The sequence below is a fragment of the Canis lupus genome, unplaced genomic scaffold, assembly GCF_011100685.1.
Source record: "Canis lupus familiaris isolate Mischka breed German Shepherd unplaced genomic scaffold, alternate assembly UU_Cfam_GSD_1.0 chrUn_S1517H1701, whole genome shotgun sequence".
Classification (NCBI taxonomy): domain Eukaryota; kingdom Metazoa; phylum Chordata; class Mammalia; order Carnivora; family Canidae; genus Canis; species Canis lupus.
Genome location: NW_023330354.1, coordinates 166047 through 182433, shown reverse-complemented (window position 1 = coordinate 182433; position 16387 = coordinate 166047). Strand labels below are relative to the sequence as shown.

The following is a 16387-nucleotide window of genomic DNA, read 5'->3' as shown; positions in this document are numbered from 1 at the left end:
AGTAAGAGAAATACAGCAGAAGAATCTCCATACATTTGGAAATTAAATGAGTTAAAGTTGAAGCACTGAAATTTTTAACTATTCTGAACTAAATGGAAATACAACTTATGCAAATTTGTGGAAGGCTGCAAAGGAGTGGTTAGAGGAAGATTTCAGCATTGAAGGCATATGTTAGAGAGAGAGAGAGAGAAGAGAACACTAAAATCAGTAACTTAAGCTTCTACCTTAGGAAACAAGAACAAGAGCCAGGAGAAGAAAAGGAAGAATAAAATAGAAATCTGTGGAATTGAAACAGGCAAACATGGCTAGGTGGCTCAATCGGATAAGCATCTGAATCTTGGATTTGGCTCAGGTCATAATCTCAGGGTCATAAGGTTGAGCCCTGAGTCAGGCTGTATACTCAGCAGGTGAGTCTGCTTGAGATTCTCTCTCTCTCTCTTCCTCTCCTTCTCCTCTGCTCATTCTCTCTCTCTTTCTCAGAGGAAAGGAAAGGAAAAAGGAAAAAAGAAAGGAAAGGAAAGGAAGGAGAAACCTTCTGACGCCCAGTTGGCTAAGCTGGATTGGGGCATGATCGGATCCTGGGATCCAGGTCCCAACATCAGCTCCCTGCATGGAGCCTCTGCTTCTCTCTATGCTATGTCTCTGACTCAATTCTCTGTTTCTCAATGAATAAATACAGAAAAATCAAGAGGAAGGAAGGAAAGGAATAGGAAGGGAAGAGGGAGGGAGGGAGGGATGGGAGGGAGAGAGGGAGGGGAGGGGGATAGAGAGTGAAACAATGCGGGAAAAAAAACAAAACAAAGTCAAAAGCTGGTTCTTTAAGCTGATTTCATAAAATTGGTAAACCACAGCCAGGCTAGCAAGGGCAAAAAATGAGAAAAGAGACAAATTACTCATATCAGAAATGAAAGAAGAGTCGTCACTATGGATCCCATGGAGATTAAAAATTAAAGGTAACAATAATCCTATGCCCTCAAATTTGAGGATTTACATGACATGCACCAATTCCATAAAAGACACAAGTAACAAAAACTCCTACACAAAGAGAAATAGGTGATCTCAATAGGCCTATACCTAAAAGAGAAATTAAATCAATAATTGGTAACCTTCCTCAACAGCAAGCACTGAGCCCTGACGGCTTCACTGGCAAAAATAAGAAGAAGACATTATACCAATTCTCAAACTCTTTCAGAGAAAATAAAACAGAGGCTGTACTTCCAACTCATTCTATAAGGCCAGCCTTATCCTACTATCAAAACCAGATAAAGACAGCAGAAGAAGGAAAACTATAGTAGTCTATACTTTTCTATAGAGATATAGACTACTATATAGTCTATAGACATATAGACTACTATATCTCTTATGAACAGAGATGAAAAACTCTTCAAAAAAATTTGAAAAATTTCAAATCAAATTCAACAACATATAATATGGATGCTATACCAAAACCAATGTTTTTTTTTTTTTCCAGGAATGCACAGGCTGTATAATATGCAGAAGTATTAGTGTAAGCCATCACTCCAACAAGATAAAAAATATCTATTTGATCATATCAACAGATGCCAAACAATTATTAAGAAAAATCCAACACGTATTCATGATAAAAGTTACCACCAAACTGGGAATAGAGGGGACTTCCTCAACTTGATAAACAACATGTATAAAATACCTAGAGCAAACCTACTTAATGGTGAAAAACTAGATTCTTTCCCTCTAAGATCAGTAACAAGGCAAGGATATTCCCCTCTTACCACTAGTAAAGATTCAGTACTTAAGAAGAAGTCCTAGCTAATCCTCTAGGAAGGGAAAAGAAAAGAAAAGATTTACATATGGGGAAGGAAAAGGTAAAACTGCCTTTGTTCAGAGACAACATGACTATGTATGTAGAAAATCCTAAAGAAACAACGAAAAAAACTCTGGGAACTAGTAAGTGATTATAGCAATGATTCAGGATGCAAACTTCATGTACAAATATCAATTACTTTCCTATATACCTGTGTTCTATGAAAGAGAGAAGAAAAAGGCTGACAAGTCCACCTTGATGAGAAATGGCTTCTTAAGGGGACTTATGGACAGAAGTGTGTCTTGGGAGGCTGAAAAATTAGTAGATCTCCACAACCCCACCTCCAGTGAGACCTGTTTTGGGGCCCAAGAAGCTGGCGGGTAACTGCTGGAAGCCCACCCAGGAGGAAATGCTTGAAAATCATAATCCTATCTCTAGAGCAGATGAAGGACATTCATGGGTGTACTTAAGGGTGTGACCAGACAAAAAGAAAGAATATGAGAGGGACCTGTGCTCCAGAAGGCTTCAGGCCACAGAGAGCCATCAGCATGGTGGGTCTGCCCAAGATAGCATTGTTCACACTGCCAATGAACAATGGGAATTTGAAATTCAAAACAAAATACCATTTACATTAGTGCCCAATCTAACAAAAAGTGTACAGAATCTCAATTCGTATAAAACTCAGCTGATGAGGAGCCCGGGTGGCTCAGCGGTTTAGCGCCGCCTTCAGCCCAGGATCTGATCCTCGAGACCCAGGATCAAGTCCCACGTCGGGCTCCCTGCTTCTCTCTCTGCCTGTGTCTCTGCCACTCTCTCTCTCTCTCTCTCTCTCTCTCTCTCTCTCTGTGCTCTCTGTGTCTCTCATGAATAAATAAATATTTTTAAAAACTCAGTTGAAAGAAATCAAAGATGATCTCCATAAATAAATTCCATGTTTACGGACAAGAATACATAATATGATCAAGATGTCAATTCTTCCCAACTTGGTTTATATATACAACACAACCTCAACCCAAATCCTAGCAAGTTATCACATATATATGACAAACTCATTCTCAATTTTACATGAATAGGCTAAAAAAAAAAAAGCAGAACAGCTGACACAATATTGAGAAATACAAAGTCAAAGGACTGACACTAACCAATTTCAAGATTTCCTATAAAGCTTCAGTAATAAAGACACAGCAGTATTGGTCAAAGAACAGAAAAACAGGGATCCCTGGGTGGTGCAGCAGTTTAGCGCCTGCCTTTGGCCCAGGGCGTGATCCTGGAGACCCGGGATCAAATCCCATGTTGGGCTCCCAGTGCATGGAGCCTGCTTCTCCCTCTGCCTGTGTCTCTGCCTCTCTCTCTCTCTGCGTGTGTGTGACTATCATAAATAAATAAAAATTTACAAAAAAAAAAAGAACAGAAAAACAGATCTGTAGAACATAACAGAGCTCAGAATAAAACCCACACGAATACAATCAACTGGTCTTTGGCAGAGGAGCAAAGACGATTCAGTGAAGAAAGGCCAGTCTTTTCAAATACTGATGCTAGACAACTGGATATTCACATGCAGAAAATCTTTGAATCTAGGCATAGAACTTATCCCTGTTCACAAAAATGAACTCAAATTAGATCACAGAACTAAATATAAAGACAAATCTGCACAATTCCTGGGTGACTTTGAGCATGGCAAGGAGTTTTTCCATGCAACTCCAAAAGCCCAACGTATGAAAGAGAAATTGCAAGGTTGGACATTATTAAAATTAAGAACTTCTGTTCTGTGAAAGAAACCGTTCAGAGAATGAAGAAACAAGCCACAGACTGGAAAAAAAATATTTGCAGAACACGTATCTAATAAACGAATCGTATCCACAAAAGACAACTGTTAAAACTCAATGATAAGGGAAAAACACAACTCCCTTAAAAATAGGCAAAAAATGGAAAAGACACTTCTGTAAATCTAAGACTGTTCTAAAAAGAAGTCTACTATTTCAAAGGTATCTAATGAGAAAACTGTCCAAAGAATCCAAAAAGACGTTTCTGCAAAGATGATACAAAAATAGCCAAAAAACACACAAAAAGATAATGAACTTCATCAGTCATCAAGGAAACGTAAACCACAGCAACAAGGAGGTATCATGTCCCACCTTCTTCTAGAAAGGTGAGAACAAAAAAGTCAAACAAAAGCAAGTGTTAGCTAAAACAAGTGTTGGTGGGGCACTTCAGCAGCTCAGTTGGTTAAACAGCCGACTCTTGATTTTGACTCAAGTCATGATTCCAGGGTCGTGTGAGATTGAGCCCCAAATCAGGGTCTGTGTTCACAAGGAGTCAGCTTGAGATTTCCTCTCTGCCCCTCTCCCTCACCACTGCCCACGTCCCTGCTCGTTCTCTTGCTCTCTCTCTCAAATAAATAAAATCTTTTTTTAAAAAATAGGGTTGACAAGCATACAGAAATCAGAAGCCTCACACAATGCTGGTGAGAATACAAAACAGTGGAGCCACCTTGGGAAACTGCTGGTTCTTCTAAGTGTTAAACACAGACTTAGCACTTAACCCAGCAATTCCGCTCCTACATACATAGCCCCCAGAAATGAAAATATGTCCACATAAATACCTGTATGTGAAGGTTCTTTTTTTTTTTTTTTTCATTTTGTATTTTTTTTTTCTCCAGGTGGGGTTTTTAACGGTCACTTTCCCGCACTCTGGATAATTTCTGATCCCACCACAAGGAGCCCTTGAATTGGCTAATGTGAGAAACTGGGAATGAAGACCCCTTTTAACTGCCATCTTGCCGAGGGAGTCTCCTTTTTTTTGGAAAAAAAAATCGAAAGGTTATTGCGTGAGCCTGGATAAATCCCACTCTCAACCCTCCATGGTCCAACCCACCCCATCTCACCTCATACCCGTTTTTGGCAGGGAGAAGCAGGAGTACGTGGTCCCGAATTCTCCTCCTTCACCTTGTTAAACACTAGAGGGAAAGCCCGCCATGAATGGCAATGATTCACCTTCAAACTGCCTCCCTTCATCCAACGTTAAAACCCTTTGCACATAAGGCAACGTGGAAGCTGATGTTTTTACTCACCTCGCTGTTTTAAAGCACCATTATGAAGTCAGGTTGTACAGTAATTAACAGTACCTTTTATATATATCTCATATCTGTCATTTATATATATATACACACACACACACACAAACTGGAAGAGGTAACAGCGGCTTATAGAAATGGATCTTCTTCAAGGTTTCCTGTGTGGTAAGCACCTGAAATACTGCATAAAAGGGTCTTGTGTGATCTGTCTCCCTGCTGCTCATTGGGCTCTGTTCTGCATGACCAGGAATGGTGCTGGCAAGAGAGCTCAGCGGCTGGAAGGAAAGTCTGCTGCTGAGCGTCACTATTTTCCACCCCCTGCTTGTGCGCCTATCTGATCAGGCTAGAGAAGACAACAAAACATACATAGTTAGAAAAAAACTCCAATATATAGATTTCTGTAGAATTTCCTTTTTTTTCCCTCCTATCCTTCCTCTGCAAGGTATTGTTGCTATGTCCTGTTACTGGTTTTTGCTGCAATAAACCCTCTTTGTTTCAATCACAGCAAGAAACAAAAATCCAAACAGAAAACCCCTCTGAAAAGAGTAGAAAACAAAAGGTTTTACCTACAAAAAGGGGAGGGGGAGACAGGAGGGACCTTGGTTTTGTTTTTAAAAAGGACTGAAGATTAACATTGAAAAATCAGGAGATGATGTGCAACCCTTTGTGCAAGGCAAAGCCCTCTGGTACTTCCGCCTCTGGTTTTGTTTTAAATTTCCTTTTTCTCTTCTGCGTGCGGATACTTCTCTCCATCTTCATGTTGTCAGTGTTTTGCTGTGTTTTGTGTTTTCTTGTTTAACTTTGTGTCACTACCTCAGTCTGCCCTCATGTCCCTTACACACAAACAAAATATTCCTTCAGCAGAGCGAAGAGGTGGCGGATGACCGGCACGCTCCACGACCGGCCCAGCAGTCTCTGCGTCGCCAAGTGGCTCATGTTGGAGACATCAGTATAGTGGACAGGGAAGCCAAACACCCTTTCCATTTTAGTGCACCGTAAGATGTCCTCTTTCTCATTCATGAAGACGGGGACATGCTGGTCTTTGCCCTGCTTTATGGAGTTCGACCTAGTAGTAATGGTCCTCACTTTGCTGAACTTGGCTATCCAGCCGTGCTCCAGACACTCCTGCAGCTCCAGCTTATCATTCACAGTGGATGCCAATGGCCTCCTGTTCATACCAGGAAGGTTCCCCCAGAAGTAGTGGGCCCTGTGTGCAGCTGACACTTCTTTGGCATTAATCATCATAGGGTTGGACTTGAGAATTCGCGAGATGTCCCTCTTGTCACTAATGCCCATGGCCACCACATTCTCAAAGAGCCAGAAGAAGGGGCGGTCATCTCCCTCCTTGGGCCGCGCATAATGCAGCAGGTGGTAGAACTCAAAGAAGAGCCGGCCAGTGCCCTCGTAGAGTCCTTTATGGGCAGGATTGATGATGGAGAGACCATTGCAAGGACTGCCCCCAATCACCAGATCCAATGGGCCCCACTCCTGGATATGCTTCTGCGTGACGCTGCAGACGTCCCCAACATACATGATCTTCCCCACCGTGATGGAGTCCTTGCACACCTCGGAGGCGATGTAGCAGTCCACCTGAATCCCCAAATCCTTCAGCACCAGAAGCCCTGTAGCAATTCCATCAAATAGAGACAGCACCCGGATGGGCTTCCTCTTCTCAGCTGGGACAGGCAGGTAAACCTTCATAGGGTCAAATTCCTGGTCGTGGCTGTTGGTGAAGAACATCTGGAGCCATGAGGGCCAGTCGTCCCGCTGCCGCAGTAGCCCATAAGTGCCCTTGTGCCCACACATGTAGCAGTTCCAGGGGTCCTCCTTGATGGCTGCCAGGTGGCCCCCAGCCCCAATAAGAGATCCACACCCTCCACACAAAAACACCTGCAGCAGTTATTGTTCCCACACATGAGCACCTTGCGCCCCACCCCCCACAGCAAATGGTGTGGTAGGACTGGTAGCTGTCATCATCGTGGTGATACGTATGCACACTCCAGGAAGCAGTTCTTACAGTTTTGGCACATTTCTCCAACAAAGAGAGGGTGTTCCAGGGTAACGTTGAGGCTCCCACAAGAGATGCAAATGTCCTCGATGTTCCGGCACTTCTGCCGCACTTCGTACACCAGCTGCTCTCTTGTGCGTTCATCAATGATCTTAGGCTTCTCAGTCGTACTCTTTCGGGGCTTTTTGGCTGGGGGGGGTAGTGCATAGGCAGCTGCCTCAGGTTCGACCCACATGTCTGTGTAAACTTCTTTGTAGGGGTTCTTCTCTTCTTCGGGTGGCTTCAGGCCCTTGGGGCCAGAAGGCTGGAACCCTCCAAGAGACCACTCGATCATCTGTTTGTTCTGCACCTCCACGGACTTGGCAGTGTCGCTCTCATCGCTGTCGTGGCACGCTGGGAACAACTTCCCCGCATGGCTACAGGCCACCTGCAGGACTTCATAGATGGCTTTGCGGTACATGGGCTGCTTGTTGTATGTGGCCTGGTGGAAAGCACTGCAGAAGGAGCTCAGCGGCATCAACTTCTCAACACACACCATCAAGAACTTGCCATTTCCAAACCACATGACCCAGCAGGTGCCTTCAGCTCCTCAGCTCTGGCCTGTCATCCACCAAGACACAATGCGGCCTGGCCACCAGGAGAAGCCCTGACGTTTCCCCCACACCAGCTCCCCAGTGCCAAAGCCCCGGCCGTCCTCGTAGGCCAGCTCATCGTTGGCTGCTTTGGTGGTGTTCTTGTCCCCAGCATCTGCCCCCACGGGCTCAGGTGTGGTGGCCACAGTGGGGGATGCAGGGTTGGTGGGCTGCTGCATTGCAGGAGGACTGGCCTCCTCCACCTTCTGAGACTCGCCAGACCCCTGGTTTTCTTCCACAGCATTCATTACTGCGATCACCTTGGCTTTTCTTCTCAGCCCATAAGGCCACGTGCAGCCCCTCTATGTGAAGATTCTTAGCAGCATTATTCATCATAGGCAATAGGTAGAAATGACCCAAATGTCCAAAGCTGGATAAAGAGGTTAACAAAGCTGGTATATCCATAAATACTACTGGGCCATAGAAAGGTATGAAGTATTGCTACATATTATCATGTGGATTAAGCTAAGTGACAGGAGCCGATGGCAAACAAATCTACCCACCATATGATTCCATTTACATGAATTGTCCAAAACAGGTAAATAGAAACAGAAAGTAGATTAGTGGTTGCATAGGGCTGGAGTGAGGAAGGGTCAGAGGGTGAAGGATTAGCGGTAGACAGCTACATGAGACAGGGGTTTGTTGGGAGGAGATGAAATTATTCTAGAATCGTGGAGGTGGCTGCATCACTTTGTGCGTACACTTCACATCCTTGCACATATACTTGAAATGGGTAAACTGTCTGATATATGTCTCAATAAAGTGGTTACAAAGAGTTACTATCTAAATGTTGATGACACCCCAATCAGAGTTGCGAGATTTCACAAAAGGAAATATAAAAAGACAGCACAGTTCATACATCCACTAAAAAAATAAATAAATTACTGTTTCTCTTAAGTTCAAATTAAACTGGATGCCTTGTATTTTATCTGGCAACCCGACTCCCAAGTCTATTACCTACAACCTAGAACTTACTAATTATCCTCAAGATCCACGTATCCAACTACACAGTAGGAAGTTCTACTTGGTTAACTGCCAAATAGCAAATGAACATAAAATTAAAATCACCTTTCTTATGAGAAGATATTCAATTATGTCAGAAGTGGTAGGTCAGGGCTTATGCTGGTCTCTGGAGCCCTCTCTCAACCCCCGATGGCCTGGCATCAACAATCTGGTGGTTGGATTAGTGGATGTGGTGTCTAGGAGCTGAGGTTTAACCAACACGGGGGAGGAGTTTCAATACGTTGAGAAACATCACCCTGATGGTGAGGGCAGGCTGAGCATCCAACTCCCTTTCTCAAAACAAAAATCACTTTCCTTCCCTCACCCATGGGTTCATTGCCATTGTCTTGACCTGGAAATCTCCAGGCCCATCCCATCTCCGTAGCAACTAAATTTTACTTCTGAAAAAAAACCAGTCTGATATCATCATTCTGCTGCTTTAACCCTTTCAATATACTGGCTCCTACCATGGTCAAATAAAGTCAAAGCCAATTAAGAAGAGGTCTCTACCTGGGCCCCTGGGTGGCTCAGTTGGTTACACCCCGACTCCTGGTTTGGGCTCAGGTCCTGATCTCAGGGTCGGGACCCCAGATCCTTCACAGGGCTCCACACTCTGTGGGGAGTCTGCTAAAATTTCTCTCTCCATCTCCCTCTGCGCATTCTAGCACTTGTGCGCATTCTCGCATACGTGCACATGTGGCTCGCTTTCTCTCTCTTGCTTGTTGACATACTTGAAAGTGAACAGAATGGGTCAAAAGACACACTTGAAGTTTGCGTGTGATAGAGGCTGGGAGTGGGGGGCAGCTAGTAAGAAACAGAGAATGGACTAGAGGGGCACAGTAAACATTAAAAGCACATTTTACAGCAATTACAGAAAGATCCTTGTAATAGTACACATGCTACTGTGCCACTTAAATGCTAGCAACATCAATTTGTTTACTCATTGCTTTTCTAAAACCAGGATATCAGTGACTATGCTTCCTCACCACTTACTAGTCACATTTACTTTGAAAAACCACCAAGCTTAAAACTCAAGAGCTAGTGTAACTAAGACTTTGAAAAAAAATTAGTGTTCTTTTCTTAGTAGAAATAACAACCACCTATCACTACTTTTTGGTCTTTCACGTGCTATAATTTAATACTAAATGCCTGCTTGTATTTGCCTAACCTATGTAACTATCAAAGAAAGATCTTCACTATTGTATTTGAAACTCACAAACCACCTTAACATTATAATTTCCATTTTATAGGAAGGAAACAGTGGCCACATTACAACTAAATAGAGACACACATGCATGCATTGTTTTGGGCATGTTTGTTTAATGGTTAAGGGGGTGCTGATGAACACAACGATACACAAAGGTACCGTGGCAATTCCATAAAAACTAAATCAAGCACTCTAGTCTTTACATGTATTGTTAGGAAAATGCCACATCTCAACTTTTTCATTTCTTGAGAGTTGCTACTGCTTGAGGCAGGCAAATTTCAGCCAATTTGATGGGAAAAAATGGACTAAGATTTCTTCTAGCCTGTGAAGCAAAAGCACATTGGAAGTGGCTGATTTTCAAATACTATACATCAGTAACATCCTTCTCTTGTGACAGACAACCATAGCAAATTCACCTGAGTTTGGTTTTGGTGCAGATAGAGCTAAGGCACCACAGGTATCAATTTCCTACAGACTCAGGTAAGACTCACATTTTTTTTTCAGCTTGAGTTAAATGAAAAAAAAATGCAATTCATATCTCCAGAAGCAAAACTAAGCTTCTTAATCTAATTTTACAATTTTAAGATTTCTGATCACTCCCAGCATTGCTGTGTGGCAAGACCTCATTTCTGGTGGCTGACCATTTCCATGGCATGATGCTTTACCAAGAACCAGCTCCAGAAACTCTTTTTCTTCGTTTTGAACTTTCATGTATTTATACACAAAATACCATTTCAATGGCGTTGTGGGGGAAAAAAAAAAAGCAACTTCTTCAAATTTCAGTTGACCTTGTCAAAGGTAATTTTCGTTTACTTACTTATTTATTTATTTATTTATTTATTTATTTATTTATTTATATTTATTATTTTTTACTGGAGTTCAATTTGCCACCATATACCATGACACCCAATGCTCATCCTATCAGGTGCCCCCCTCAGTGCCCATCACCCAGTCACCCCCACCGCCCACCCACCTCCCTTTCCACCACCCCTTCTTCGTTTCCCAGAGTTAGGAGTCTCTCATGGTCTGTGAGATATTTCTGATATTTCCCACTTGTTTTTTTTCCTTTCCCCTTTATTCCGTTTCACTATTTTTTATATTCCCCAAATGAATGAGATCATATAACGTTTGTCCTTCTCCGACGGACTTATTTCACGCAGTGTAATACCCTCCAGTTCCATCCACATGGAAGCAAATGGTGGGTACTTGTTTCTAATGGCTGAGTAATATTCCACTGTATACATAGATCACATTTTCTTTATCCATTCATCTTTTGATGGACACAAAGGCTTCTTCCACAGTTTGGCTATTGTGGACATTGCTGCTATAAATATCAGGGAGCAGGTGTCCCGGCATTTCACTGCACCTGTATCTTTGGGGTAAATCCCCAGCAGTGCAATTGCTGGGTCGTATGTAGGGCAGATCTGTTTTTAACTCTTTAAGGAACCTCCACAGTTTTCCAGAGTGGCTGCACCAATTGACATTCCCACCAACAGTGCAAGAAGGTTTCCCTTTCTCCACATCCTCTCCAGCATTTGTTGTTTCCTGAACAGGCCAATAGCCAGGGAGTAAATTGAAGCAGTCATCAAAAACCTCCCAAGACACAAAAGTCCAGGGCCAGATGGCTTACCAGGGGAATTCTATCAAACGTTTAAAGAAGAAACCAGGGAAGCCCCGGTGGCGCAGTGGTTTAGCACTGCCTACAGCCTATGGCCTGATCCTGGAGACCTGAGATCGAGTCCCACGTCAGGCTCCTGAATGGAGCCTGCTTCTCCCTCCTTCTGTGTCTCTGCCTCTGTCTATATATGTCTATCATAAATAAATAAATCTTTAAAAAAATAAAGAAGAAACCATACATATTCTACTAAAGATATTCGGAAAGACAGAAGGAGATGGAGTACTTCCAAACTCATTCTACGAGGCCAGCATCACCTTAATTCCAAAACCACACAAAGACCCCACCAAAAAGGAGAATTATAGACCAATATCCTTGACGATCACGGATGCAAAAACTCTCAACAAGATATTAGCCACTAGGATCCAACAATACATTAAGAAGATGCTTCACCATGACCAAGTGGGATTTATCCCCGGGATGCAAGGCTGCTTCAACACTCGTAAAGCAATCAATGTGATTGATAATATCAGCAAGAGAAAAAAACAACAACCACATGATCCTCTCAATAGATGCAGAGAAAGCATTTGACAAAATACAGCATCCATTCCTGATCAAAACTCTTCAGGGTGTAGGGATAGAGGGAACATTCTTCAGCATCTTAAAAGCCACCTATGAAAAGCCCACAGCAAATATTATTCTCAATGGGGAAAAACTGTGAGCCTTTCCCCTAAATCAAGAACAAGACAGGGATGTCCACTCTCACCACTGCTATTCAACATAGTACTAGAAGTCCTAGCCTCAGCAATAAGACAACAAAAAGAAATAAAAGGCATTCAAATTGGCAAAGAAGTCAAACTCTCCCTCTTCACTGATGACATGATACTGTACATAGAAAACCCAAAAGACTCCACTCCAAGATTGCTAGAACTCATACCAGCAATTTGGCAGTGTGGCAGGATACAAAATCAATGCCCAGAAGTCAGTGGCACTTCTATACACTAACAATGAGACTGAAGAAAGAGAAATTAAGGAGTCAGTCCCATTTACAATTGCACCCAAAAGCCTAAGATACCTAGGAATAAACGAACCAACCTAAAAACTAGGGAACACTTCTGAAAGAAATTGAGGAAGACATAAAGAGATGGAAAAATACTCCATGGTCATGGATTAGAAGAATTAATATAGTGAAAATGTCAATGTTACCCAGGGCAATTTACACATTTAATGCAATCCCTATCAAAATACCATGGACTTTCTTCAGAGAGTTGGAACAAATTATCTTAAGATTGGTGTGGAAAGGTAATTATTTTAAATTAATGTGGCTATGAACTGCTGCCATCCTTAACCTCAGAAAATATATTCCTTCTAATTTTTGTTGTGACCATTCATTACTCAAGCTAAATTCCAGCTCATGAATGTTGTCCATAAGGAGCCTATACCTTCCTGCTATTATTTCATATTCTTCTTCTAAACAAGGGCAGGCATACGTTGGCTTCATTAGTGCACACAGCCAGATCACCACCATTAAGGGAAATCATCTAGGTATTTTTGGTAAAATCTTTAACAACTTCCATGCTCATCACGGAACAAGGCTGATTTGTTCTGCCTTGCAGAAGGCAACAATTTGATCTCTGGTTTATGAGACAGCACTCAAAATGTTTTTCCATGTTTTCCCACCAAGAGAATCTGACATCAGTATGGTTTTTACCTTTACCAGTGAATGCAGGCTTTTCTCACCAAACATATCCCAGAGGAAGGTCAGGTCTTCCTGGCTGTCCACAAGTGGCCCCAGCTGGACTGGCAGAATAGCCAACAGCTCATACAGACCTAGAAAGTGAAAAATAAAACACAAAGCGTAATCATAGAGTGATCTCATTAATTTCACTTAAGGTGTGTGTGAAGGATGGCTGGAACATGTCGTTTTTACTGGATCAGTATTCTGGACCATCAAGCAGAACGCTTCTCCGCAGAAGCCAAGGAACCTTTTTGATTTTTACAGCCCAATCAAATATGCAGCATCAACAGGCTAGCCTAACCTTTCGTTTGTCAACATTCTCCAGGCATCCAAGTGGACACAACCCGAGGCAGAAAACGTGTACAAGCTTTCAGAGGAAGAAGAAAACTAAATTGTCACTACTATTGTCTCAGTGTTAGCCAAAGATCAAAAGGAGTCATGAATAGGAATAACTTCCTTAGAAGAGCAGAAAATTGATAGAGTGGCCCATTAAAAAGGTTTTGTGGTTTCCAAAGAGTTCCTAATGATATATAGCTTCAAAACCATTTGCGTTATCTACATCCAAATTCAAGTTCCAAAAAGCTAAGGCCTATTAAACCATACTTGGTGTTGCTTTCTTGTAGCTGCTCACTTTTCAAAAGCAACAACCACAAGCTACACAGAACTGAGTTTACCTTTAACTCCAATCTGAGCATATGCCATAACCTCTGAAAGAGTTAAGGAAAAGGATGCAGGTTCCTCGGGGCCCTCCTCACTAGAAGCTTCTTGGGGCTAGACAGTAGTGCCTTGTTCCACCAGTAGCCTGTTGCAGAAACCCTCCCACCTCCTTTGGGGGCCGTCAGTCCTGTCCAAGAACTGTTATGACAGTGCCTGCCCGGGGCCTCTTCAGGGAGGTGACCTAGAAGTATCAACTCTCAGCACACGTTTCACTTTCCAGTGGGATTATACAAGGTAAAAAAGGAGAAACTTCCTTTTATTTCTGTCTGCTGTCTACAAGAGCACCGAAACCTCCTGGGATCTACGACACAGGAGCATGTTGTAATTCCTGCCCTGAAGAAGTGCTGCTGTTCATCACAGGGACAGCTTTACAAGATATGTAACTAAAAGAATCGTAAATTATGGCCTGCTGATTAGTCTATTATCTTCCTAAAGTATTATCATATTCTGATAATCAGTGATCATTCACCAAATGTATTCATTTTCCCTTGGAAAGTTGGATCTGTAACTTGAGACATTAAACTCAAACATTCCTGGGATTGCATGTGGCCATAAAGATCTATTCTACTTTAGGGGGAAGAAAATGTCTCCCTATTACATTCTAAGTATTCTTGATGATTTACACTTATTCCCTTAAAAACCTGGCATCATGCCTAACCTAGCACTTATTGATGATTTCATAAAAATATTTGTAAGGTGTCCCAAATAGTCTGTTTCATATGTAACTCAGTGAGCTTCAGCTATTGTTCTTATTATTAGTTATTCATCATGACTATTATTTTTTAAAGATTAATTTATTTTACAGAGAGGCAGGGGACAGGGGCAGAGAGAGACAGAATCTTAAGCAGACTCCACGCTCAGCATGGAGCTTGACACGAAGCTCCAAATCATGACCCTGATCATGGCTGGAGCTGAGACCAAGAGTCAGACACTCAACCCACTGCACCAACCAGGAGTGTCCATCGCTACTGCTATTGAAAAATCAAAACTCTGAGTCAAACAGACCTAGATTCAAACCAGGTCTATACTTCATTTACCTCCCATAACTTACCTCAGCCTTCTTTCCATCATATGTTCAAAAGAAACGGTAATCTACACATGTAGTAAACTGGACAGGAAAAAATACACAAACGTATGCACGTACACAAGGTATGTAAAATCTGAAAAAGCCTAAGGGACTACGTCAGTGGCGATGTACCCACATGGTTACCATAACTATGCGAGATGAGGAAGCAGGGTCAAGTGTACACGGGATCTGTATTATGTATTTCAACACATGAATCCAGTTATCTCAAAGTACAGTTAAAGCAAGACAAGTGGTGGTTAATATGATTGTTATAAGAATGCAAAAGAACAAGGCACATAGTCCCGTGGTTGGCACAAAAGAGGCATTTGATGGATTTTTTAAAGATTTTATTTATTCATGAGACAGAGAGACAGACAGAGGCAGAGACATAGGCAGAAAGAGAAACAGGCTCCATGCAGCGAGCCCAAAGTGCTACTCGATCCCGGGACTCCAGGATCACACCCTGGGCTGAAGGCTGATGCTTAAGCACTGAGCCACCCAGGCGTCCCTGATAAAAAGGTTTTAAAAATTGGGCAGCCTGAGTGGCTCAGCAGTTTAGCACTGCCTTTGGGCCAGGGCTTGATCCGACAGGATCAAGTCCCACTGTGGGCTCCCTGCCTGCTTCTCCCTCTGCCTGTGTCTCTGACTTTCTCTCTGTCTCTTTGTCTCTCTCTCTCTGTGTCTCTTATGAATAAATAAAATCTTAAAAAAAAGAGTTAAAAAAAATAAAGTGATTTCTTAAGACTTCCTCAAGTGGCAACTGCCCCTTACTAGAATTCTGTCTATACCTTTACTCAACTTCACTTCAAAAAGTTTGGTTCTCTAATGAAGAACCAAGAGGAGCAGATGAATAAGCATCTGCATAAAACACATAAAGTTAAAGATCCCTATAATTTCTAATCTGTGGATAAAACCTGAAAGGAGTCTGGGGGACTAACCAAATAGCAAATCACTTCGAGATTGATGACATATGCCTTATTATCTAAATTAAAATAGGAAACACAGGGACACCTGGGTGATTGAGAAGCTGAGTGTCTAACTTTGGCTCAGGGCGTGATTCTGGCCCAGGATCCAGCCCCACATTGGGCTTCCTATGGGGAGCCTACTTCTCCCTCTGCCTGTGTCTCTGCCTCTCTCTGTGTCTCTCACAAATCAATAAGTAAAATCTTTTACAAATAAAATAAAATAGAAAACACATATAAGAAAATCAACTTCTGAAGGTGATTTTTTAAAAATTATATGGCCCCGATATTTAAGCTGAACTACATTCCTTTTTAAATCATAAACAAGGAAAACATTTAGAAAGCAACAGATAAGCTCAAGGAGATCACAAAAACCAACCTTCACATGAGACCTATTTCTCCTCTGGCTCAGTGTCCTTTACAGTTTATCCAGGTGTGCTTTCAATTCATCTGAGTTTGAAAGTGAACGGCAAGGAACAGCAAGGTAATTCATTCCAAGATTGAAAATAAAATGATAGCTACAGGAAATTACTCCATCAATGCTAACTGCTTCTGTCATTTATTCTTTGGTTATGAAGGTAATG

General features: G+C 42.2%; 2 protein-coding genes across 3 annotated transcripts in view; both read right to left on the bottom strand.

The window, feature by feature from the left end:
• LOC119878342 (ankyrin repeat domain-containing protein 26-like) overlaps window positions 1–13055 on the bottom strand; it is a 69471-nt gene extending 56416 nt beyond the window's left edge. The window contains exon 1 of one of the 2 annotated variants that reach the window (XM_038588961.1): window positions 13032–13055. The gene's annotated coding sequence lies outside the window, so the exon portion shown is untranslated. The remainder of the gene's footprint in view (window positions 1–13031) is intronic. The other variant, XM_038588960.1, reaches the window with a different exon arrangement.
• On the bottom strand, window positions 5648–7762 carry LOC119869224 (DNA (cytosine-5)-methyltransferase 3A-like). Its single transcript, XM_038588959.1, is given in 4 exon segments — window positions 5648–6697; window positions 6700–6790; window positions 6793–6846; window positions 6848–7762. Coding segments are annotated over 4 exon segments (2049 nt in total). The 5' UTR covers window positions 7745–7762; the 3' UTR covers window positions 5648–5690.
• Window positions 13056–16387: the final 3332 nt, after the last annotated feature.